The 24,098-nt window shown below is 41.2% G+C and overlaps 2 protein-coding genes across 8 annotated transcripts in view; one reads left to right on the top strand and one right to left on the bottom strand.

Annotated features, from left to right (window-relative positions):
- The window catches only part of GEMIN5 (gem nuclear organelle associated protein 5), a 43,900-nt gene extending 38,592 nt beyond the window's left edge, over positions 1-5,308 (top strand). For all 4 annotated transcript variants that reach the window (XM_019965293.2, XM_019965292.2, XM_019965291.2 and 1 more), the window contains exon 28: positions 523-5,308. In XM_019965293.2, the coding sequence (XP_019820852.2) occupies positions 523-690 (168 nt within the window). In that variant the 3' untranslated portion in view covers positions 691-5,308. The remainder of the gene's footprint in view (positions 1-522) is intronic.
- On the bottom strand, positions 5,040-23,943 carry CNOT8 (CCR4-NOT transcription complex subunit 8). Of its 4 annotated transcripts, none has more exons than XM_019965289.2 (7): positions 23,797-23,943; positions 15,921-16,102; positions 14,605-14,798; positions 10,973-11,134; positions 10,122-10,266; positions 8,210-8,320; positions 5,040-6,567 (listed from the first exon to the last, which is right to left on the bottom strand). In XM_019965289.2, the coding sequence occupies exons 2-7, from the start codon at positions 16,035-16,037 to the stop codon at positions 6,418-6,420; spliced, it is 879 nt and encodes a 292-aa protein (XP_019820848.1). In that variant the 5' UTR covers positions 16,038-16,102; positions 23,797-23,943; the 3' UTR covers positions 5,040-6,417. The 4 variants fall into 4 exon arrangements, with proteins under 4 accessions (XP_019820848.1, XP_019820847.1, XP_019820846.1 ...); XM_019965288.2 differs by lacking the exon at positions 23,797-23,943 and adding an exon at positions 23,647-23,781; XM_019965287.2 differs by lacking the exon at positions 23,797-23,943 and adding an exon at positions 23,475-23,631.
- Positions 23,944-24,098: the final 155 nt, after the last annotated feature.

The following is a 24,098-nucleotide window of genomic DNA, read 5'->3' as shown; positions in this document are numbered from 1 at the left end:
TGGTAAAATATTACTCTTTGTATTATCAATTGACTTAACACCAAATTCTTTAATGTCATCTGAATTCTGGACACATTTCTGTATATTTAAAAACTGAGGATCTAATTGCCTTTGGTGAGCTATAATGTTTGGTGAGAACAGAGTGATTGATACCACAAGCAATTTTATACCTCAGCCTTCAGAGAAATCTATTAGAAGGTAAAGTAAAATTGTACCATGTATTTGATCGTTTACAAATGGATAGGTGCATTTGAATGTGGCCCCTAGGAGTAACAGAAGCATCATGTTTTAAATTCATTTGAGTAGGGCTCTTCTTAGAAAAAGATTGTATCATTTGAGAATATCCCAGTTTTGAGTATCATCTCTCCTTAGAGTAACTGATGAAGAGTCTTCAGAGAGAAATGGCTCAGCCACGCCAGAGATATGTCAGTAGAAGAGACTGAGTCACTAGTGACTTCTGTGCAGGTGTACATTGCTTTTTTTGGCAAATGCTTCCTTGTTCATACCCGTGTCATCTTTCAGACCTGGCCTTTCCCGGACGTGCTGGAATGCTGCCTCATCCTGCTTCACATTGGGTCCCAATGTCCTAGCTTTGTGACCCAGGAAATGCAGCAACAGGCTCAAGAGTTCCTTCAGAAGTACGGCAACACAAAAGTTTACAAACGACATTACCAGACCCTCTACACATGAACTTCCAAGGATCTGTAAGAAAGCCAAATTTTAAACATCCAACACCTTTCACCTCTGCATTTACACTTCACCAGACATTCACTTTGATCCCTAGATATTTCTGCAGTGATCCAAGTAATACAAATGAGGGTCAAGTTTGAATCAACTCTACACTTGGGACCCAGTGAAATCTGACTTTGGACTCAATTGTGGTTTCCCACTGGAGGAAAGATCATGAAAAGCCAGCAGTAGTTACTCAAGAACTAACACCTGCTAAGTGATTGCCTTATGCAGGTTTCACCCAAAGAGGAGGAACTCTTTCAGTCACCCAAAGTGTTATATTCTTAAACACAAGCTACCTTTATAAATGTTTCGCCTGATCATAAACATGTCATTCTGGTTTTAGACACAATTGCTGCATATTATGACTACTGGTATCATTTTTTTTTTAACTGTTTTTGTTAATTTGGGTTCACTTCTACTCTTTCAAAGACTGAAGCTTGAATGTGAAAGAGGCCTTACCCATCATGCTGACTCTGCCCTTTGTCTGAACTTCAGGCCAGAACTTTGGTTTCAGTGTGTAATGGAATTGCTTATTTGAACAAATCATTGACTAACACTTTAGAAGAACAAATAACTAATTCAGATGTGACTTACCCCTTCAGTTTTATAAGAAATGAATGGTGATCAAAATAGCTCAGGATGAAATGACTGTTTCATTGATTCCTAAACTTTTTTTTTTTTTTGGATCATAGGGACTTTTTGAGAATTAAAGCCACAGATGATCTTTGAAGAAAAATGCATACTCCTCATTTTGCATATGTAACTTTGGAATCTCTGGACTCCAACTTTAGCATAATAGGACCCTATATACTATTTAATTACAAATCCCTGTGGGGGTTTGTGGGGGAGGGGCTTGTTGTTTGGTTTTGGTTCTCTATTGTTATTGTTTTCCCCTCACTAATGAGCATTTTCTTAAGATCTGTTCTTCCCACTGGTTATTTACATAGCTGAAAAATGTCAGGAACAGATGTTTCAGTTATATCACAGTTGCTATGACATAAAAATCAGGCAGTCTAGGGTGAGTTGAGAGGGAGCACTCTTCCCCAGTACTATTTTCTATTGGGGATTCATTGTGAAAGCTCTCCTGCTCCAGTGTCCTATTTATTTTTCAGTTATTTCCAAGGGTTGGGGTTGTTGTGGGCAAGAATGAAACTCTCTAGGAAGGAAAAAAAAACTTTTCCTTAGAGGCAGTTTTCAAAGATCTGACTTACTGGGGTTTTGTTTTTGTTTTTTATTAGACCTAGCTTTAGGATTTTAAAACCCTAAATCCAAAAAAGGAAATATTGTAGAATTTAGATCCTCACAGTTCTTTACATAGGTACGTGAATCTTAGGAAGATGTATGAAGAATCTTTGTAGCGAAGTGGAGAACTAGGTACCAGTTCTACAGTCTTTCTTTGTTAAAATGAACAAATGCTTCACTTAGAGTAAAGAGCAGTATTATTAAACTAGAAATTTATAAACTCCTTCATGATTTACCAAAACCAACACTTCTGGGTAGGGGCATCCTGCATCCTCCTTGATCACTGCTTTGGTAAGAACAAGTATTGCTCTACAACTAAGTAAGGAGACTTCCAAAAGCAAAGACGAAAGAAATTACACAACTCCATTTCCTCTTAAACTCCCTTTTCCAATTCCAGATAATGTATCAAACTATTCCGGGAGTTGGTGATGGACAGGGAGGCCTGGCATGCTGCAGTCCATGGGGTTACAAAGAGTCAGACATGACTGAGCGACTGAATTCTAATTTGAATACATGGTTTTCATTTCCATCTTCCTAATTATCAGAACCACAGGGAGGTAACTCAAGCTTTCTGAGTGGATAAGATACACCACTAAGCAACTAAAGATTTAGTTTTGGTACTTTTATCCCACCCAAAGTAACTTTTTCTCTAATATAAACCACCATCCTATTACCCAGAAGGCTGCACTCACCTCTCAGTATCTGAACTTGCTTTCTTTTTCTTTTTTTGTCGCGTGGCTTGTGGGATCTTAGTTCTCCAACCAGGGATCAAACCTGGGCCCTCGGCAGTGAGAGCACCATGTCCTAACCACTGGACCTCCAGGGAATTCCCTAAACCTGCTTTCTTATTACTAATTCATCATTCTTCATATACCAATGACTGGTATAACTTACAAATCAAATCTTGTCTACTCCTCACTAAAAAATTTTTAAAGTACGTTCCCATTGGTATTGGAAAGTTAATTTTGAATTTGGCTTATAAACCCTGCCTAATCCTGGCCCTTTCCTTCCAGCTTTCTGCCTAGATACTATCCTTGCTTCGAGACTCGTCACACTGGTCTCTGAGCTGCCACCAAGTTCTCTTGTCATCTCAGGGATTTCTGCCTGTGCTGTTTCTCTGCCTGGTCCAGTTGTGCTCATCTCTTAGATCTCAGCTTAAAAGACCTCTCTCAGGGACTTTCCTGGTGGTTCGGTACTTAAGACTGTGCTTTCAATGCAGGGGGCATGGTCAAGGAACCAAGATCCCACATGCTGCACAACACAGCTGAAAAAATGTCCTTTCTCAAAGACTGTCCTTCAACTTCAACCTCAGGTACATCAATATCCTATACTTTACAGTTCACAAATTATATTTTTGTGATTTACTATCTGGCAGCACAGGAAGATTATAAACTCCAATGAGGATAGATTGTTTTCCATTTCCTACTTTATCCCTAGCATGTACTTACAATGTCTAGTATCTACTAAGTGCATAATTCAGACTTATCCACTGAATAAGCTGGAAAACTGAAAAAATGCTCATTAATAACTTGGACTTAAAAGGATTCTAAACAGCTCTTTCATACTAGCCCTGGCTGACAACCAAGGCTTGTGAGTGGCAGTCAACCTTACTGCCTTAGCAGACCACAGAAATTCAATAGCTGGGATTACAATAGCCCCTCTACCCCCAGCCATAATTTCACTTTCCACAGTTTCAGTTACCCCCAGTCAAGAGTCCAAAAATATTAGATGGGAAATTCCAGGAATAAACAATTCATAAGTTAAACTATGGCCATTCTGAGTAGCATGATGAAATCTCACAGCCCTCCCAATCCATCCCACCAAAACGTGAATCCTTTTGTCCAGCATATCCACATTGCATACACTACCTACCCATGAGTATATGAAGATTACAAATCATACATTATAGGGCTCAGTACTACTCATGGTTTCAGGCACCCACTGTGGGTCTTGAAACATTTCCCCCACAGATAAGGGGGACTGTATGTGGGGGGTGCTGAATCACACCCAAGTTAGTATTCTCTTGGATATTCTGCAGGACCATCCCTTTCTGAGGATAACTACTGACAGCCCTACACACACTCCTATATACAAAGTGAAGTTCTTTCCAGTTCTATTAGACCTGTGCCCCTTCTTTAGCACTTTAAATATAAAGTTATCTCTATGCAATGAGTACATCCCCACTCAACACTGAGATCCTCAACCCTTCATCTCAACATTTCTCCTGACATGTCAGTAAGCCTGTTCTTAACTGTGGCAAAGATAAATGCCTATTTTACACTTGATCTTAGTCAAAACGCCGAGAAGTGACTAAATGCCTATTTTAATCCAAATTTTTTAGGACATCTATGTAGGGCTCATAGTCACCAGCATGCCAAACCACCTTGATTCAGAACCACTGACCTAAGCTGCTTTACCACAAATCTTACAACAATAAGTATATATTGCAGTCAAAATTCTAGCTCTGCTCCTATACCTGACTTATTGTGTCCAACTGTTTGCAACCCCATGGACGGTAGCCCGCCAGGCTCCTCTGTCCATGGGATTTCCTAGGCAAGAATACTGGAATGGGTTGCCATTCCCTACTCCAGAGAATGGTCCCCACCCAGGGATTGAACTAGCGTCTCTTATGTCTCCCACACTGGCAGGCAGATTCTTTATCACTAGAGCCACTTGGGAGACATTACAACCCCATATTGTTGGGCCAAAAGAAAGGACTGGAAACAAAGTCCTGAACCAAATCTAGAACTTCAATTTGTCTAAAAGTCCAGTAATTAATAAGTGAATCCACCACATATAATGGAGTAGCACCAGGAAACAGAATTAAAACCGATTTCCAAGTAAGGCCCAATAATCAGCAGAGCATATGAAGTAAAGAGACAATTCCGTTTACACAGTTGCTCATTAAGAGCTTTCTACAAAAAAAAAAAAAAAAAAGAGCTTTCTACAGATTGAGACATTTTGTATGTAAGCCAACTTGTGGAAAATGGAGGCAAATTGCATCCATGTCAACAACCATCTTCTAGAGCCAGCAATCCAGAGCTTTGAAAGACCAAATCTTCATGCCAGTGGTTAAAAAGAAATCTTTATTTTACAAAATTAAAAACATAAATAATATTTACAAGCATCTTAAATACCAGCTTATAATACTTGACATTTTTTAATCATTTCAAATTGAGTTTTCCATAAGCTTTTAAAATGCAAGACTATTCATCCACTTCAGTGAGTTACCAGTTTTCATTTCCACTATTCCAAAGGAGTTTTTGGTTTTTGAAATTGTCCATACTGTAGTCATTCAGGAAAAAAAAAAAAAAAAAACAGCATACTTTTTAAATGACTAGTTAAAAAAAATTTCACAATCCTGAGCTTCCTTACCCCAGTTGTGCATGGGATATTACTCCAAGAGAACCCTATAAACCCAATTCCTTACTGCCCTGTTTACATGTAACCACTGTGACTTTTTTAAGACTCACCTTCCTTGTACTCACATTAATCCATGTCCCTAACTTCTCAGTTTGCTGAAAAGGAAAAGCACAGAAAACAGAGAAGAACAGGTGGGAGAAGAGAGACAACCATCTGAAATTACATTACTGAAAATATAACAGACTACGACCCAAAACCTGCTCTCAGTAATTTCCAAGATATTTTATGAAATGAAAACTTAAAATGATTTCAAATGATGCATATGTCACAGCAAATCTCAGTGGCACAATGGAACAGATTTGAAGACATTTAAGTGGTTAACTTAATACCCATTCTGGAGTTCCTTGTACATAATGTGGAGACAGATGCAGTAAACAGATGCAGTAGAAATTTGTTTTTAAGGAACGTTTTCATTATCTGGGCTTCATATTTCATATTTCTAATTCATTTCCACATAATAATACATAAGACCAGCAAAGTGTGAGGAAAGCAAATGTCCTCGAGAAAAGTCAAAATAAACGAAAGGAAAGAAAGGAAAAGGCTCAACATCTATAACCCACTTCACAAGCCCATCGCTTGGTTCCACTTTTGCTCGAAGCCCTCAGCTCAGCTGAGGTTCACAGCAAGAAGTCTTCATCCTCAGAGATTAGCAACAAATTTAAAAGAAAAAGAATGACAACAGGTAAGAGTTATATACATTTTACTAGTTTGTTTCCGACTTGTCCTGGATTTTAAAAGGTGTCAAAGGAGCCATGGATGCTGGTGGCAGGAGGTAACTGGAGAATAGAGGCTTAGGGATGAGGAATAGGGAAGACGTTACAAATGCAGAGCAAACTTCTTCTGGATCTAAAATAAAGTCATCTTTTGTCTTCAGTAAAACAAAAGTCTGTCTGTAAACACAGATGGTAGGTACAGTTTGCTCACAAAAGGCGTCTTCTCTTGGGGAGGAAGGTCAGTGTACACGGTCAGCACAGGAAGCACCACTTGGGACCGGGCCCAGCCTGCAGAGCCTCACCGCCATCACTGCTGCATGTTGTTGATGATCGCCAGGATGCTCATCTTCTCCTGGGCAGAGTCCACATCCTCATTCTGCTTCTGGGCCACTCCCGTGCCTAGGCCATAGAGCCGCCCACAGTACTTGGCATCATCAATACTGTCCTCAAAAAACAACTGCAGAACAGGACAGAGAACCCCTGGTGAGAACCATGCCAAGAGTCATGCCAAGAAGCAGGCCAAGCCGCAACACTATCACACCAGCACCTCCCAGCTTTCTTAAGGCCTTGACCATCTAGCCAACTAGAAGCTAACTTCATAAAGAGAGGCTCCAAACCTCTCCTATGCATAGTCTTTTTATGTTCCTTTCTCTCTATATAGGTTCCCCTTTCAAAACAGACTTCTACTGATACTTTCCATGAGTTTTCACTGCCACGGTCCCTCTGCTGCTGTTGCTGCTTTTAGTACAACGGCCTCTATCGCATCCCTGCTCTTTTAACAGGTAGCACAACAGTTAAAAGCTTGAGCTCTAGCCTCAGACTGACTCACTGTGGTGAAGTCACTTCAACACTCCTTAAGGCACAGATTCCCGTCCATAAAGTGGGTAATACAGTAATAAATCGTTACGAAAATGGACATGAAGCACACAAAGCAAGGTGTCTCACCCTTCTGGGCACTCCTGGGCAGGAGAACGCTCTGCTGGGGGTTGAGGAGGTGGTCCAGTGTATGGTAGCACTGTGAGATATTCAGCAGCATAACCCCACTCCCCAGGTTAAGATAGCCGAAAATGTCTCCAGACACTGCCAAGGGTGCCCCAGAGGGCAAAACTGGGAGCATGATGTTGCCAGCTTTGTTCTTTCTCAAGATGGCTTTAGCTATTGGGGGTCTTTTATGCTTCCATACAAATTTTAGGATTATTTGTGCTATTTCTGTGAAAAAATACCCCACTGGAATTTTGATCAGGATTACATTCACTCTGTAGACTGCTTTGGGTAGTATGAATTAACAATATTAATTTTTCCAATCCATGAGCCCAGAGTATCTTTCCATTGACTTATGTCTTCTTCAGTTTCTTTTATTAATGTCTCACAGTTTTCAGTGTACAGGTCTTTCACCTCCTTGGTAAAATTTATTCCAAGGTCATTTTATTCTTTTTGATGTAAATGAGGCTGTTTTCATAATTTCTGTTTCTGATAGTTCACTATCAGTGTATAGACACAAAATATTTTTATATTAATTTTTTTAGCCTGCAATTTTACTGGATTCATCTATTAGTTCTGAAAGTTTTTTGATAGAGTCTTTGTGGTTTCCTATATATAGTATGTCATCTGCAAATACTGACAGTTTTCCTCCTTTCTGATATGAATGCCTTGAATTTCTTTTTCTTGCCTAACTGCTCCAGCTAGGACTTCTAAAACCATGTTGAATAAAAGTTGGCGAGAGTGGGTATGTATCCTTGTCTTGTTCCTCATCTTAAAGGAAAAGCTTTCAGCTTTTCACCACTAAGTATGATGTCAGATTGGGACATTTGATAATAGAACTCAGCATAAAATGAGTGGGTGGTTTAACAAATGTGTTCATATTACAGAAATCAGAAGAAAAGCAAATAATTGCAAGGATGAGCACTGCAAGGAACACAAAGTACACTTCTAGACTTGAGTATGCTGAGTAACCTCCATTTCAGAATGTTTCTTTGCCTCTCAAATCATAGTGTGTTTAACATATGCACAACAAACACACACACAAAAAACCCTTACTTTCAAGGTGGCCATCAACTTCCAAGAGAAACTATAGATTTCCAAAAAGCCTTTTGCCTTACCTCTTTCATCCTGAAGAATGCCATTCCCGTCAGCAGTGAGTCTGAGCCTGCCTGGTGCTGCCTTCCAATTCTCTGCAAATCCAGCTGATCAGCAACTTCCTGAAGACCTCCCTGGAGATGGAAGGAAACATATATAATACTACAGACCCAATTTCTCTACTGGAGTCAGCCATGTCTGTCAACTCTGTCTGTCTGCTCTACTGGAGTCAACTATGTCAACTATTTACTTAACAGGCCTCACCCCAGACTATCCCCTTTTTAACCCTCCAAATGATACACTGTCTTATATTCCACCACTTTTCACTCCTTTCTTTTCTATATTAAACTTGTCAGACCTCTGCCACTGAAAGTCCTCACTGGTGGAAAACAAGGTTGGGGAAACAGTAAATGCCAGTGCAATTCTAGATGGAAGCCTCTTAGATTAGCAATTTTTAGGGGAGAGAGTTCTTAAATTGTTTAGAGCTAAGAACTCTGAGAGTCTCAGTTCAGTTCAGTTCAATCGCTCAGTCAAGTCTCTTTGTGACCCCATGAATCGCAGCACGCCAGGCCTCCCTGTCCATCACAAACTCCCGGAGTTCACTCAGACTCATGTCCATCGAGTCAGTGATGCCATCCAGCCATCTCATCCTCTGTCATCCCCTTCTCCTCCTGCCCCCAATCCCTCCCAGCATCAGAGTCTTTTCCAATAAGTCAACTCTTCGCATGAGGTGGCCAAAGTACTGGAGTTTCAGCTTTAGTATCATTCCTTCCAAAGAAATCCCAGGGCTGATCTCCTTCAGAATGGACTGGTTGGATCTCCTTGCAGTCCAAGGGACTCTCAAGAGTCTCCTCCAACACCACAGTTTCCTTCTTCACAGTCCAACTCTCACATCCATACATGACTACTGGAAAAACCATAGCCTTGACTAGATGAACCTTTGTTGGCAATGTAATGTCTCTGCTTTTGAATATGCTATCTAGGTTGGTCATAACTTTCCTTCCAAGGAGTGAGCGTCTTTTAATTTCATGGCTACAGTCACCATCTGCAGTCATTTTGGAGCCCCGAAAAATAAAGTCTGACACTGTTTCCACTGTTTCCCCATCTATTTCCCATGAAGTGATGGGACCGGATGCCATGATCTTCGTTTTCTGAATGTTGAGCTTTAAGCCAACTTTTTCACTCTCCACTTTCACTTTCATCAGGAGGCTTTTTAGTTCCTCTTCACTTTCTGCCATAAGGGTGGTGTCATCTGCATATCTGAGGTTATTGATATTTCTCCCAGCAATCTTGATTCCAGCTTGTGCTTCTTCCAGCCCAGCGTTTCTCATGATGTACTCTGCATATAAGTTAAATAAGCAGGGTGACAATATACAGCCTTGACGTACTCCTTTTCCTATTTGGAACCAGTCTGTTGTTCCATGTCCAGTTCTAACTGTTGCTTCCTGACCTGCATATAGGTTTCTCAAGAGGCAGGTCAGGTGGTCTGGTATTCCCATCTCTTTCAGAATTTTCCACAGTTTATTGTGATCCACACAGTCAAAGGCTTTGGCATAATCAACAAAGCACAAATAGATGTTTTTCTGGAACTCTCTTGCTTTTTCTGAGAGTCTGGTACACTGCAAACCCTATCCCTGACAAATCGTACACATACCTCACGTCTCCAACTGTTTCACTAGGTTCGTGGGCCCTAAGCAAGGAATGCCTGCCTTATGGTGAGAGAAGTAGAAGGCTCCATTCATGCCCAGGTCAAAGACAGTTACCACACAAATTCCTGTGCCAATCAACTCTACATACACCCTGTCTAGCACCAGACTGGCACCCAGTAGGATTTCAAGGACATGTGCTCAACAAACTGCAATAAAGCAAAGTGACAAGTCTACATTTTTATCTTTCTTGTTGTTGTTACTATATATTAAGAAAAATACTGTGTACCTTAAGATTTTTACAGCTCTTCATCAGGTATTTGACATCATAAATGGATGGGAAGAAAAGATTCAGAATATGAAAGAATTCATGTTCTTCTTCTGGCAAACGAGAATCTGTAAGCAACTTTACCATGTAGCCGAAATCATAGCCACTGTAAGGAGAGAATGAGGCAGTAAGGTAAAAGAGTTATCAGCAGTTATCAGACCCCAGCATTCAACTGCCTATTTCTCAGAGTTTATGGTGCTACCTCATGTTAGGAACTTCAGTTTCCAAAGGACTACAGTTTATCCTATACTCTGAATTTTCCATTAAATGACAACCTAACAGATTAATATGGGATATATGTAAGTGAACCCAAGGGTTTATCAATGTGGGTTTTACACATCAAAAATTTTAAAGCAGTGAAAGGAAGAGAGTTCCTTAGTGGTCTAGCGGTTAGCAGCTTTCACTGTGGCCTGGGTTCAATCCCTGGTCAGGGACTGAGATCCCACAAGCAATGCAGTGTGGCAGGAAAAAAAAAAAAACACCTCTCAAGGAGGATGTGGTTTTTGAGTACCCAGGAAATCCCAGGTCAGCCATTTAAATGACAAGAAAAGGTGACCAAGTCTTCTATCCTTCCCACCCTCCATCTTTTCACTTGGCATATACTCCCTGACAGCCACGGGATACAGCCTAATACTGTGTGAAATAAACCAGTATGAGCTCCAAAGTGTGTTTTGAAAAACTGAAATGTGAGCAACAGTTATCATTTCAACTTTATAACTGCTAGTGAACAACGAGAGTGCCAAGAGGACTGCAAAGTAATGTAAGAATTCGACTGCCTGCTCCCAAAGCAAAGGAGAAACACTGAGACCAACCTGTGAAAGGAGAGCCATTTGACGTTGTCACAGAGAACCACCCCGGATGTCATGAGCAGCTCTGCAAAGTGCAGTGTGTCGATCCCTTCCTCTTCATGCTTCTGAAACTGCAGTCCTGAGTTAGCGAGGAGATCTATGGAATCCTGGGAGTACATGTCCTCTCTAAAAAAAAGGCATTCATTTCTTAGCTCCTAGCATAGTAAAAGAAGGAGTGGACAACAATATTACCATCACTATATAAATCACAGAACAAGTATTCTTGAATTGCTTTCATACTTTAAGAATAAATCAATTCATTCCTTCCAGTATTCTAGCAAACAAAGTAATCTTATCTGTAACAGAAAGAAAAATGGGATTTTCCCCTGCAAAATAAGTGTATTCATTATGAAAGATCCACATTTTCTCATTTAAAGAAAAACAGAGTCAATCAATGCAAAAATTTAAAAATAAAAGAAAGTGGAAAAAATAACTTTATTATAATGCTACCACATAGAAATGACTGTTTTAAATCTTTCATCTCAGTTTGGTTGGTTGGTTGGTTTAGTCGCTAAGTCGTGTCTGACTCTTGCGACCCCACAGACTGTAGCCTGCCAGGCTCCTCTGTCCATAGGATTCTCCAGGCAAGAATACGGGAGTGGGTTGCCATTTCCTTCTCCAGGGGATCTTCCCGACCCAGGAATCAAACCCGGGTCTCCTGCAATACAGGCAGATTCTTTACCAACTGAGCTATGAGGGAAGCTCTCATCTCAGTTTACATACCCTGTTTTCTCTACCCACAGACACACCTCCACCCCTATATCTACATATCACAGACTATCTTTCCAGACCAACACTCACAGATATAACACATTCTTTATGGCTCTGAAATAGTATTCCACTGTAAAGATCTATTAATCTAAACACAGGAATATTTATAATACCACATAACACAAATGAAGGTTTGTGTTTTCCTCCTTTTCCACTAGATTTCACTGCTTGCCTTTTGTTTTTCACATAAACTTAGGACAGAACAGTAGAAAGCAAAACACCACAATCTCAATTTTTTCCGCTAAACTGAAACCAATGTTGAATCACAATCTTTTTCTTACTAAAATACACACTATTTTAAATACAAACACCAATCATGCAATGAATATAACCCTTATTTTTCCTGTGTACTAAACTGTCGTCACTGTACAAATAACAGGCTTTGGCTATGGACTCAAAAACTACAGTTAAAGGAAAGATCCAGATCATCTCCTAAAATTATTCTCTGAACCTCAAAGAAAGCTCCAAAACAAATGAACAATAATCAAAAAATTATTCCTGACCTATTAGATGCTCCTGGTCCCAATTAAACAAAGCAGTTTTCAAGAACTGGGGCCCAATAGGAAATACACTAACACCACCTCATTTAATGAGCAAAAAACAATGATCTCCCCAAATTTTCCCCTTAAAAATTACATCCTCCTCAGAAACTTCAAAGAAGAACTATGGCATGATCCAGCAATGCCACTTCTAGGTATACATACAAAAGACAGAAAGTCAGTATCTCAAGGTGATAGATACCTGCACATCCATGTTCACAGCACCACTATTCAAAACAGCCAAGAGGTGCCGACAACCCAAATGCCCATCAGTGGATGAACAGATGAACAATATACAGCACATACATACAGCGGACTGTTACTCAGCTAAGGGAGGCAATTCTGCCACATATGACAACATGGATGGCCCTTAAGGACATTTGTTGTTGTTCAGTCGCTAAGTTGTGTCCAACTCTGCGACCCCACGGACTGGAGCACATAAGGCTTCCCTGTCCTTCACTATCTCCCGGAGTTTGCTCAGATTCATATCCATTGAGTCATTGATGCTATCTAACCATCTCATCCTCTGCCGCCCTCTTCTCCTTTTGCCTTCAATCTTTCCCAGCATCAGGGTCTTTTCCAATGAGTCGGCTCTTCACATCAGGTGGCCAAAGTATTGGAGCTTCAGCTTCAGCATCAGTCCTTCCAATGAATATTCAGGGTTGATTTCCTTTAGGATTGACTGGTTTGATCTCCTTGCTGTCCAAGGGACTCTCAAGAGTCTTCTCCAGCACCATTATGCTAAGTAAAATAAGCCAGTCACAAAAAGACAAATACTGTATGATTCCACTTATATGAAATATCTAAACTAGTCAAATTCATAGAAACAAAGGAGAATGATGGTTACCAAGAGCTGGGGGAAAGGAAAAAGGTGAGCTGTTGTTCAATGGATACAGTTTCAGATTTGCGAGATGAAAAAGTTCTGGAGGTGTGCTTCACCACAACACAAACACACTTAACATTACTCAACTGTATACTTAATTATGGTTAAGATGGTAAATTTCATGTTGTGTGGTTTTTACCACAGCTTTTTTCTAAAGTGCATAAAAATTTGCCCACTATCAGATAGGCTTCAGTTTCAATTACCCTTGATTAGCATACCCACTATACTTCATTTCTATTATGAAAGATAGTAATAACACTATTTACAGATAAGGAAACTGAATTATAGAAGGTAAAGTAACAGACCCAAATTTACCCAGCTAAGAAATGGCAGAACTGCAATTAGAACCCTGATCTCCTAACTGGGGAACTGATTTCCCTTTTACATTTTAAACAGCCCTACTAAGATATAATTCACGCACTAAACAATGCCCTCATGTAAAGTATGCAATTCACTAGTATATTCACAGAGTTGTATAACCACTATCAATCACGTGCCACATCATCACCTCTAAAAGAAAGCCCCTACCCATTAAGCACTCACTCCCCATTACCTCCCCGCTATCCACCCTGGACAATTACTACTCTATTTTCTAAAGGACCTATTTTGGTCATTTCAAATAAATAGAATCATAGGATATGTGATCTTTCGTGTCTGGCTTCTTTCCCTTAGTATGATGCTTTCAAAGCTCGTGCATGTATATGTCAGTACTTTATCTCTCTGGACAGTCCAGTAACGTTCCATGGCATGGAGATACCATACACAGCCATTCCTCAGATCACAGACATTCGGACTGTTTCTACATCGTGGCCTTTATGAATAATGCTGCTGTGAACACTCACAAGTTTTTACACTGATGTATGATTTCATCTTTTAGGTGCAATTGCTGGGTCATACGGTAACGCCATGTTTCACCTTTTGAGAAACTGCCTGTTTTCCAAAGAGGCTGTACCATTTTATGTTTCCAATAGCAATATATGAGAGTTCTAATATCTCCACACCCTCATCAACATTTGCTATTATGTCTTCTTGATTATAGCTGCCTAGTGGGTATGAAGTAGTTTACTATCTCATGGTTTTGATTTGCATTTCTCTAATGACTAAGGATGGTGGCCATCTTTTCACAAGCTTATTGGCCATCTTTAAATCTTCTTTGGAGAAATATATATTCAAATCTTATGCCTATTTTTAACTGAGCTTTTTATTGTCAACTTGTAAGAGTTCTTTAAGGGAGGCTTTTTTTCCTGATATTTGTTACTCCATCTTCTGATTGACTACTCTGTCCACCCCCTACTTGGGTTTGAGGGAAACAAAACTTAAAACTAATAAAATCAGTTAAAGTCACAGTCTGCACAAATGTAGAAAGTCTAAGAATAACACTGAGAAGTGTCTCAGACACTTACGTAAGGTTGAATTTGAAGTTGAACTGCCAGGTGTTGATTCCAGAAGGATATTCTCCCTTTTCATTTGTGAATGTAAGGCCCAGCTGGATGATTTTTAAAAGGTCAACATTGCACCGTAAAAGCTGATACTGGTAATCTATGGAACTACGAAATTCACCAATGGGTCGTACCACAACACCTGGAAATTCTGTGTCCTAGGAAAGGAAAAAGTCTCCCGTCATAAGGTTCCACAAAACACTGGATGCCGACTTATCATTTATAAAAAAATTTTTATTTCCATTTATAAAAGCTATACAACAAACCCCAAGCTCAGGCACAAAAATTCACCTTAAAATACTGATTTCATTAATCTGCAGAAGGAGCACTAGAATCATGAAGCTTTACACAACAACTTGGAGATCTAAGCAGAATGCGAACAGAAGTAGTTGACTAACTCTGGGTCTATTAAGAACATTCTCAGTTTGGGAATTCCCTGGTGGTACAATGGTTAGGACTCAGCACTTTCACTGGCTGGCAAACTAAGATCCTACAAGACAGGCAGGGTGGCAAAAAAAACACCACCATTCTAGGTTCATATACAATTAACTAGGAACAGTCAAGGTTGAGAACAGAACTCTATGAATAAACACAAATACAGGAACATGAGACAGCCATTAAAAAACAATAATAAGAGCCACACTTGGCTTAAAGTAAAAAGCCTGGAGCAAGATCAGAGAGAGAGTTCTGAATACCAGCCTGAAGACCTAATGCTATACTCTCCACAGCAGGAGTCACAAACTCCAGGCAGTTAAAGGAGTAAAGCACACAGAAAATGAAAAGGGTTATAGGTAACGGAGACTGGAGCAAACTAAAGAGTACGCGCCTCCTCTCAAAGAGGGCCTCGACCTCACTAGGACACATGTCTCCCTCCATCTACTCAACACTGGACAGGAACATGGACCCTATGGTGCCCATTTTTTCCAGAGATACCAGAAATCTGGAATTTGAGTAAGATCTCTTGACTTTTAAATGCTGCCAACTACTTTTTAAAAAGTGCTTTAACACTGTCAAAGTCACCGTACCTGTGGAACACATGTGTCCTATGCGCTGAGACAACTTCTATTTAAAGACAGAGTAACATCATCAATAATCTAAGATCCTGGAGGTTACATCCTTCTCAGACACACAGGCTACCCTGATGTTTCATAAAAGCAACATAACCTGCCAGCATGTTCAATTTACCATGGCTTTAGTGCAATCATTTCTTTCAAAATCTCATATTAAATATTCCCTAAGTCCGTTTCAGAAGGTGAGTCAAAGAGAGTAGAGCTCCTTACCATGGCAATATAACTGTAACTGAGCACAATTTCTCGGATCTTCCTCATCTCTTCTTCCAGATTACTGGCCCAGACTTCACAGATGACCTGGCTGTTCTCCACAAGTGCCGCAGGCATCCTGAAGAAACTTGAAGGGGCTTTCGGCAGACTACGTTGGAGGGCAAATCAATGGCTGATCTGATCTACATTCAAAAGCATATTATGAAAGCACATTAATTTACACACTGGCATTAAGATGTTAACAAAACAAAGACATCAAAACAATACCATCACGTCGTCAGCTTAAACTATTAAGACTATTGTATTTATTCTCCCATTTATATAATGGAGAGACACACACAAACACATACTTTGGCTCCGTTCCTCAGTTCTTCAACTTGAAGAAAATAAATAAAATTACTTAAACATGAAAACACTTTTGCCTAAGCTGCCCTTTAGCACAGAAATGAAGCTATTACCCTAATCCAGTTTTTGAGCCCTCTCCAGACTAACTGAAGACTAAAATAATCCCCTGTGAACACAAAAATGTTCTTACACAAGACTTTCACATCACTCTGATCACTCTGCACACAGACCAAATCATGGAAACATTTCTAAAGGAATCACTTCAGGAAGTTTAAATGTACCAGGATCTCTGAAAGCCTGAAAGAATGTGGACCTGAACTCTTACGCTGAAGTCTTAACACTGTGTGATGAATATGGGCGTGGGAATAGCCACTCCAATACCCAAAAAAGGAAACTATTTTTCCCCATCAAAAAAAGTCAAATACAACCAGAGGCAAATAGATCAAGAAGTGAGAGAATTAATTAAGTTGTAAAAACCAATCCCAAGGGCTAATTTGAACAACTACAATGAAAATTAGAATTTGAGTTATTAATGTCTACTTTTCACCATATAATATTGTAAGAAGCTAAGCACCAATTCAACAATAAAAACAGAGAAGATAGAGGTAATAATAATTCAACCAGAAGCAACATGATTTACAATGTATATTCTGGGAGGAAACTGGGGAGGCAACAAGATAAACTCAACCTGGTTCAGTTTTAAGAGTAATGCTACTACTATAGCAATGATGTGCCTGGTTATAAAATGACAAAAAAGAGCTTATCATAAGGGTATGTACTTAAAAAGCAACCCCACACACGGATCCTCAACACAATATAAGAGTAGGCTCCACTGAATATATTCAAGGGAAAATTCCTAGAAAGAGTAAAATGAATCTTTGCTTGCAAGATGCTGTTGTTATTTAGTCGCCAAGTCATGCCCGACTCTGCGACCTCATGGACTGCCACACACCAGGCTTCCCTGTCCTTCACTATCTTCCAGAGTTAGCTCAGATTCATGACCACGGAGTCAGTGATGTGATCTAACCATCTTATCTTCTGCTGCCCCCTTCTCCTTTTGCCTTCAATCTTTCCCAGCATCAGAGTCTTTCTTTTCCAATGAATCAGCTCTTCGCTTCACATAGCCAAAGTATTGGTGCTTCAGCTTCACCATACTGGAGCTTCAGCTTCACCATCAGTCCTTCCAATGAACACCCAGGACTGATCTCCTTTAGGACTGACTGGTTGGATCTCCTTGCAGTCCAAGGGACTCTCAAGAGTCTTCTCCAGCACCACAATTCAAAAGCATCAATTCTTCGGTGCTCAGCCTTCTTTATGGTTCAACTTTCACATCCATACATAACTACAGCTAGGCAGATGAGTAGCTACAGTCATGTAGCTATGACTATATCAACACCATAGCTAGACAGATGCAAAAATAAGAATCTGGATCAAAACAAAATTGGCATTCCCACGTACTATCATTTCTCTGAGACACTTCTGAGAAACCGTCTGTTACCAACCTCAAGATTCCACTTACTCAAGTTACTCCATACTTTGACAGATGCTTCTCTGAAATTAATAGTAGATTTTCTGTAATCACTCTGAAACTTAAATAGACTCTGTGGTAGGTTCCTAACAAATATGGGTGAATGCTTCTTAAAGGCAGAATTCATTTCTTCTCATTTTTGTTCTACACACAATAGGCAATTTAAAGGCGTGCAAATGAACTAATCAAGAACATCGGAAAATGGCAGAAGGTCAAACTGAGTGTGGAGTAAATTCCAATATCTGACCATAATTAAGAAAATGCTGGGGGAATTTTCTGGTGGACTAGTGGTTAGGACTCAGCACTCTCACCGCAAGGGGCCCAGGTTTGATCCCAGGTCAAGGAACTAAGATCCCACAAGCCATGCAACATGGCCAAAAGAAAGAAAGAAAGAAAATGCTGGGGCCCAAAACCTTAGATTCTAAACCATGCTTAATATGTTCCCCTGCAATAGGGCATAAAACCATTTCTACGCCCATTAATGTTATATCAGTACCCCTTCATACACTTCCTTTTTGGTGTCACATCAAACATCACCATAAAACTTCTTTAGGGGAAGCGGGTATCCCTAGTGAGACATTTACATAAAAACAAAACAACAAAAGCAATTCAAGCAAAAAAAGGTCTTTGTCCTCCAAGCAGCAAATATCAGGTTTAAAAAGAGGACAATTAGATTATTTAAACCCTTAGAACAAGGTTCCTGAGCTAAGAAGCTCTAATGTCAAAGCATTAGTTGCTTAGTCTCAGTTGTATCCAACTCTTTGTGATTCCATGGACTGTAGCCCGCCAGGCTCCTCTTGTCCATGGAATTCTCCAGGCAAGAACACTGAAGTGGGCAGCCATCCCCTCCTCCAAGGAATCTTCCTAACCCTAGGATTGAACTCAGGTCTCCTGCATTGCAGGCCGATTCTTAATGTTTTATCAAAAGAACTCAGGGAACAATCTGAAGAGGTTCCCTGAGTTCCCTGGTCAAACAAAATATGATCTGAATATCTTTATGGATAATTACTACAATGTATTATGACTTCTCAGATAGAGATTTAAATCCAGAGTTCATAATGGGGCTTCCCTGGTGGCTCAGTGGTAAATAATCCGCCTGCCAATGTAGGAGACACAGGTTCGATCCCTGGTCAGGGAAGATCCCACATGCCGCGGAGCAACTAAACCCACGCACAACTATTGAGCCTGTGCCCTAGAGCCCATCTCCGCAACAAAAGAAGGCACCACAAGAGAAACCCTGGCACCACAACTAGAGAGAAGCCCCCGCCCGCTGGAACTAGAGAAAAGCCCCAACAATGAAAAATCAGCACAGCCAAGACTAAATGAATAAATTTTTTAAGAGTTCACAATGAGCTAAGAAAATACATTTCATTGGGCACCATTAGAGAATGAGAGTGAATGGACTTTTTTTTTAAAATATGTATCCTGTCTTTCCCATATAAACTATAACCCCAAATAACCAAACAGTTGCAGGAAAGTTTCTCTTTAGAGGTTGTATAGCTAAAAATAAATAACAGAGTGATAGACTATCACCATTTTGTAACTCCTAACGAATTTAAAATGGCACCCCACTCCAGTACTCTTGCCTGGAAAATCTCATGGATGGAGGAGCCTGGTAGGCTGTAGTCCATGGGGTCACTAAGAGTCGGACACAACTGAGCAACTTCACTTTCACTTTTCACTTTCATGCACTGGAGAAGGAAATGGCAACCCACTCCAGTGTTCTTGCCTGGAGAATCCCAGGAACAGGGGAGCCTGGTGGGCTGCCATCTATGGGGTCGCACAGAGTTGGACACGACTGAAGCGACTTAGCAGCAGCAGTAGCAGCAGCAGCAACAAATTTAAACATCTGGCATTTATATGGAATATCTAGAAAGGGCAAAAAAAATCTATCAAGACAAAAAAGATTACACAGTAGAATGGGACTGACAGTTATATACATGGGAATGAGGTTTATCTTATTGAGGAGACAGAAATGTTCCCAAACTCCGCAACAATGATTATTGCACATCTCAAAAAATTTACTAAAAAAAAAAAAAAAAATCACTGAATTTTACATGAAAATGGGTGTTTTTATCGTATGTAAATTACATCTCAATAAAGATGTTAAATAATCACTATGGCTGTAATCATCACAAAAACAGACCACCAGCTATTATGTGCCTCAAAAACAAAACACATCACCACAATGAAATTGTCTTGCAAAAAAAAAGTAACTTGAATCTGGCCAAGTCTCTATATTTAACTACTAATATACAGAAAATAAGGACACAGGAACATGTTAAATGACACCAGAGAAACTCAACCAACAAAATCCAGAAACTTCTACAGGAAACTAGAGAATCCAGCTTTTTCAAAAAATAAATTACAAGAAATAAAGGTAAAAGACTCAGGATATCTATCAATCAAACAAAACATACAGACCTTAGTTAAACTCTGCTCTAAACAACTCATAGGAAAAAAAATTCTAACATTTTTGAGACAAGTAGAAGTCTGAACTGGAGAAGGAAATGGCAACCCACTCCAGTATTCTTGCCTGCATAATCCCAGGGACAGAGGAGCCTGGTGGGCTGTTGTCTATGGGGTTGCAGAGTCGGACACCAGTGAAGCGACGTGGCGGCAGCAGCAGCAGAAGTCTGAACAATGTCTGACTATTTTTGGTTTCAAGGTTTTCTTTACTCCCCTTCCTTTTTTTTTTTTTTGGTGTTACATAGCAGTTAATAGTGTTTTTTTTAAAGTTCTCACGTTTTAGAGATAATGCAAAATAGTTGTAAGTGACTGGACATAAAATGTGGGATTTGCTTCAAAGTAACAGTGAAGAAAACTCACAACAACTTTTACAGTACTATCATTCTCTACAGGCTTCCCTGGTGGCTCAGCAGTTAAGAATCCACCCACCAATTCAGGAGACTCAGGTTTAATCCCTGCGATCCCCCAGTGAAGGAAACAGCAACCTACTTCAGTATTCTTGCCTGGGAAATCCCAAGGACGAGGAGCCTGGAGGGCTACATTCCTGGGGTCGCGAAGAGTTGGAGATGACTTAGCAACTAAACAATTTTTCTCTATATTTTACAGATAAGAAAACTGAAATTCAAAGACATTAACTTTAAAAGGTAGTATCATGACTTCTATTTCCAAGAAAACTCTTTTTATAATATAGGGACTGGGGATTAAGAGGAGTACAAACTATTATAAAATAAGTTATAACAATATATTGTACACAAGGAATATATATAGCCAATATTTTATAGTAACTATAAATGGAGTACAACACTTAAAAATTGTGAATCACTGTTATACACCTGTAACATATAACTTTGTACTTTTTTACTTCTTTTTAAAAGCTAACCATTGTTATATGTGTGCGGGTATACTCAGTCATGTCTGACTCTTTCGACTCCATGGTTGTAGCCCATGAGGCTCCTCTGTCCATGAGATTTTCCAGGTAAGAACAATGGAGTGGGTTACCATTCCCTTCTCCAGGGGATCTTCCTGACCTAGGGACTGAACCCAAGTCTCCTGCATCTCCTGCACTGGTAGGCAGATTTTTCACCACTGAGCCAGCTGGAAAGTATGTATAATCACTGTTACAGTACTGACAAACAAGAAGTCAAAACCACACCACTGGCAAAATATTTAAGACATGCTTCCACCAAACCCTTATCTAGGAAAACTATGCAGAAATAAACAATAGCTTGGGAGCAGCAAAATGTAGTGCCACTCAAAAACTGAAAAGGAACATTACACACATTTAATTTAGCATAAATTTCTACTGTCAGCCGAAAACGACAGAAATAATGATGATAATAATAAATAAAGCTAAAAATTCTGCCTGCCACTTTCCACTCAGTGAGCACAAGCTCCAGTATGAGCCTAAAATGGGGATCAATAAACATACTTTTTCTCTCAGTGCCAACACAGCACAGTACAGGGCACCTCATAGTGCAGAATGACTCTATGCCATCCAACTGTGTGTATCTGTTCAACACAGCCCCTAAAGGTAACCTAATTACTTTACCTGGATTACAACCAAAGAAACTGTAATACGTTTCAAAACTGAAGGAGAAGACTTCTCAATGGAGTAGTGTTAAGAATCCATCTGCCGATGCAGGGGACACAGGTCTGATCCTTGATCCAGGAAGTTTCCACATGCTGCGGAGCAACACTGTGCCGCAACTGCTGAAGCCCGCTGGCTAGAGCCTGTGCTCCGCAAGAGACGCTCACACACCCCAGCTAGAGTCGCCCCCAGTCTCCGCTACTAGAGAGAAAGCCTCCGTAGCAACAGATCCAGCAGAGCCAAAACTAATAAATAAATTATCTTTTTTAAAAAAATGAAGGCGAAACAACTGTGCTAGATTTACTGAGAAACACAATGGCCATTTCCAATTCTGCACTTGCCTAAGGAATTTTTAATGATAATTTTGGTTACATACGAGGTTTGCCCCTCAGGCTGACTTGAAAACCTGACTCCCACAGAAGCTACTCCACTCTATATGAAAGCAAAATACAAGCCCTGATACCTGTTGTTTGCCAGTACTAGACTGTGTAAGGCCACTCAGGAGTTCCTGAGGTGTCTGCCCTGTGCTCATCTGTAGAACAAATTGAGCAGATCGCCCCTCAATGATCTACAGGGTAACTTCTCCAAAACAAAGCTCCTACTAACTCAGAAAAGCTCTGAAGAGCAACTCAAGAAAAAGTCAACAAAACGCTTTCTCTGCAAGCAATCCAGAGAACAAGACCTTGCTTGGGAAAAGCAGTTTTGGTTTTTCTGGGTGTGTTTTGTTTGAGGCTGTGTGTGCAGTTCAGTGCAAGGAAACAATAAAGAAGACTTCCCCATTCTAGCAGACAGGACAAAGGCTTTGCAACGCACGGCTAAGAAGGAAAAGGAAGTAAGCAGCACTTCAGAAAAAACGGCAGCCTCCTGGAGGGGGGTTCTCCCTATCCCGGCCGCGGGGGCCGCCGTCCTCCGCCCCCGCCAAACAGTGTCCCAAGACCCCACCCTGGACCGAACCGCAGTTCAACCAGTTTTGTGGCCCGGGCCTGTGAGCTGGCTCCTCCAGAAAGAACAGCTCTAGTTCAGAAAGCCACCGAACAGCAAGGAAAAGTTGTGAGGCCGCAAGAACCAAGAAGGGGAAGGCGCGGGAGGTTCCAAACTCAGGTCCCCTGCCTTACACCTTCTTCCTTCATCCTTCTCTCCTGTTCTGGATCACTTTCCCACTGCAAACCACCCTCACCCCTCTCCTCCTAACCCCATTTCTTTTTTTTTTTTTTTGTAAAATAAAGATACTTAAATTACACCCCTTAGGGCCAAAGAGACCTAAGTTCGAAGCGAGGACGCGAAGGAGCTATGGGGCTTTGCCTGTTGCTTAACCTCTCTCCTACCTCAGTTTTCCCTTCTTTTAAAATGGGTTTAATGATGGCATACATCTCGGAGGACTGCGGTAGGGGTTAAAAGATGAAGCACATAAGGTGCTCTTCAAGCTCCGGTACACAGCACTAGAATATTACTGTCTTGTGCTAGTGGTGGTTATTACGGCTACTGTTTTGTTTGATGGGCCTCTTTCTCTTCTCATACCCTTTCCCTCACGCACGCTCCCCCTCCCTTTCCTCCCGCAGGCCCCTGATGGCCTCCCACACTCTCTCATCTGATCCTCCTCCCTGATAAGCCTGGACCCGCTTACCCTGACAGGCAGAGCCCGCAAAACGCGGTCAGACGGGCTGGCGGGAGGACGTCCCGGGAGCGGCGACTGTGGCCCTTGACCTGGTGTTCTCCTCCCCCTGCCCCGGATCGGGTCCTGGAACCGAGCGGCCCAGTGAGATGGGCGCCCCCGGGCCCAGAGCGGCTTTACGCACCTCCTCCAAACAACCCGGCCGCACCGCTCTATCCAGCCGATCCGCCCGACTCGCCTGCTCCTTTCGCGTCCCTCCTAGCGCGCGCGCGCCTGACTCCGCCTGCCCCTCCCTTTCTGCGCGCCCCGGCGATCCTGTGCGTGTTCGCCCAACCTGTGGCCTCGCGGGAGCGTCGCGCGGGCGCGCAAACGGCGGGGCGGGGCGACCTCGAACGACGCACGCGGAATACAGGGCCCTCCGGCCTTCGCGCGGTTAGTTGTGCTGGTTCATTTCATAAACACCACTGCTCCTCCATCTAGGTTCGCCTTCCGCGCACGCTCGAGAAGGGGCGTGGCCTAGGGCTAGCCTCCTCCCGGCGGTGGGCGTGGCCTCGCTAGACTAAAGGCCGAGGGAAGGGCTTGGTGTGTCTGACTCAATCTTCACAATTACGACGTCTGGGTTCTTTCTCCTTTCTC

This window comes from Bos indicus, chromosome 7, assembly GCF_029378745.1.
Source record: "Bos indicus isolate NIAB-ARS_2022 breed Sahiwal x Tharparkar chromosome 7, NIAB-ARS_B.indTharparkar_mat_pri_1.0, whole genome shotgun sequence".
NCBI lineage: Eukaryota > Metazoa > Chordata > Mammalia > Artiodactyla > Bovidae > Bos > Bos indicus.
The sequence above is the reverse complement of the archived record's forward strand: the minus strand, read 5'-3'. Positions and strand labels throughout refer to the sequence as shown.

What these genes read in the sequence shown, in the direction of transcription:
- CNOT8 (XM_019965289.2), bottom strand. Translation starts at nt 16,037, where the DNA reads ATGCCTGCGGCACTTGTGGAGAACAGCCAGGTCATCTGTGAAGTCTGG. An exon ending in GTTACAGTTATATTGCCATG is followed by an intron (nt 14,799 to 15,920) that starts GTAAGGAGCTCT and finishes TTCCTTTCCTAG; the next exon opens with GACACAGAATTTCCAGGTGT. An exon ending in AAATGGCTCTCCTTTCACAG is followed by an intron (nt 10,267 to 10,972) that starts GTTGGTCTCAGT and finishes CTCTCCTTACAG; the next exon opens with TGGCTATGATTTCGGCTACA.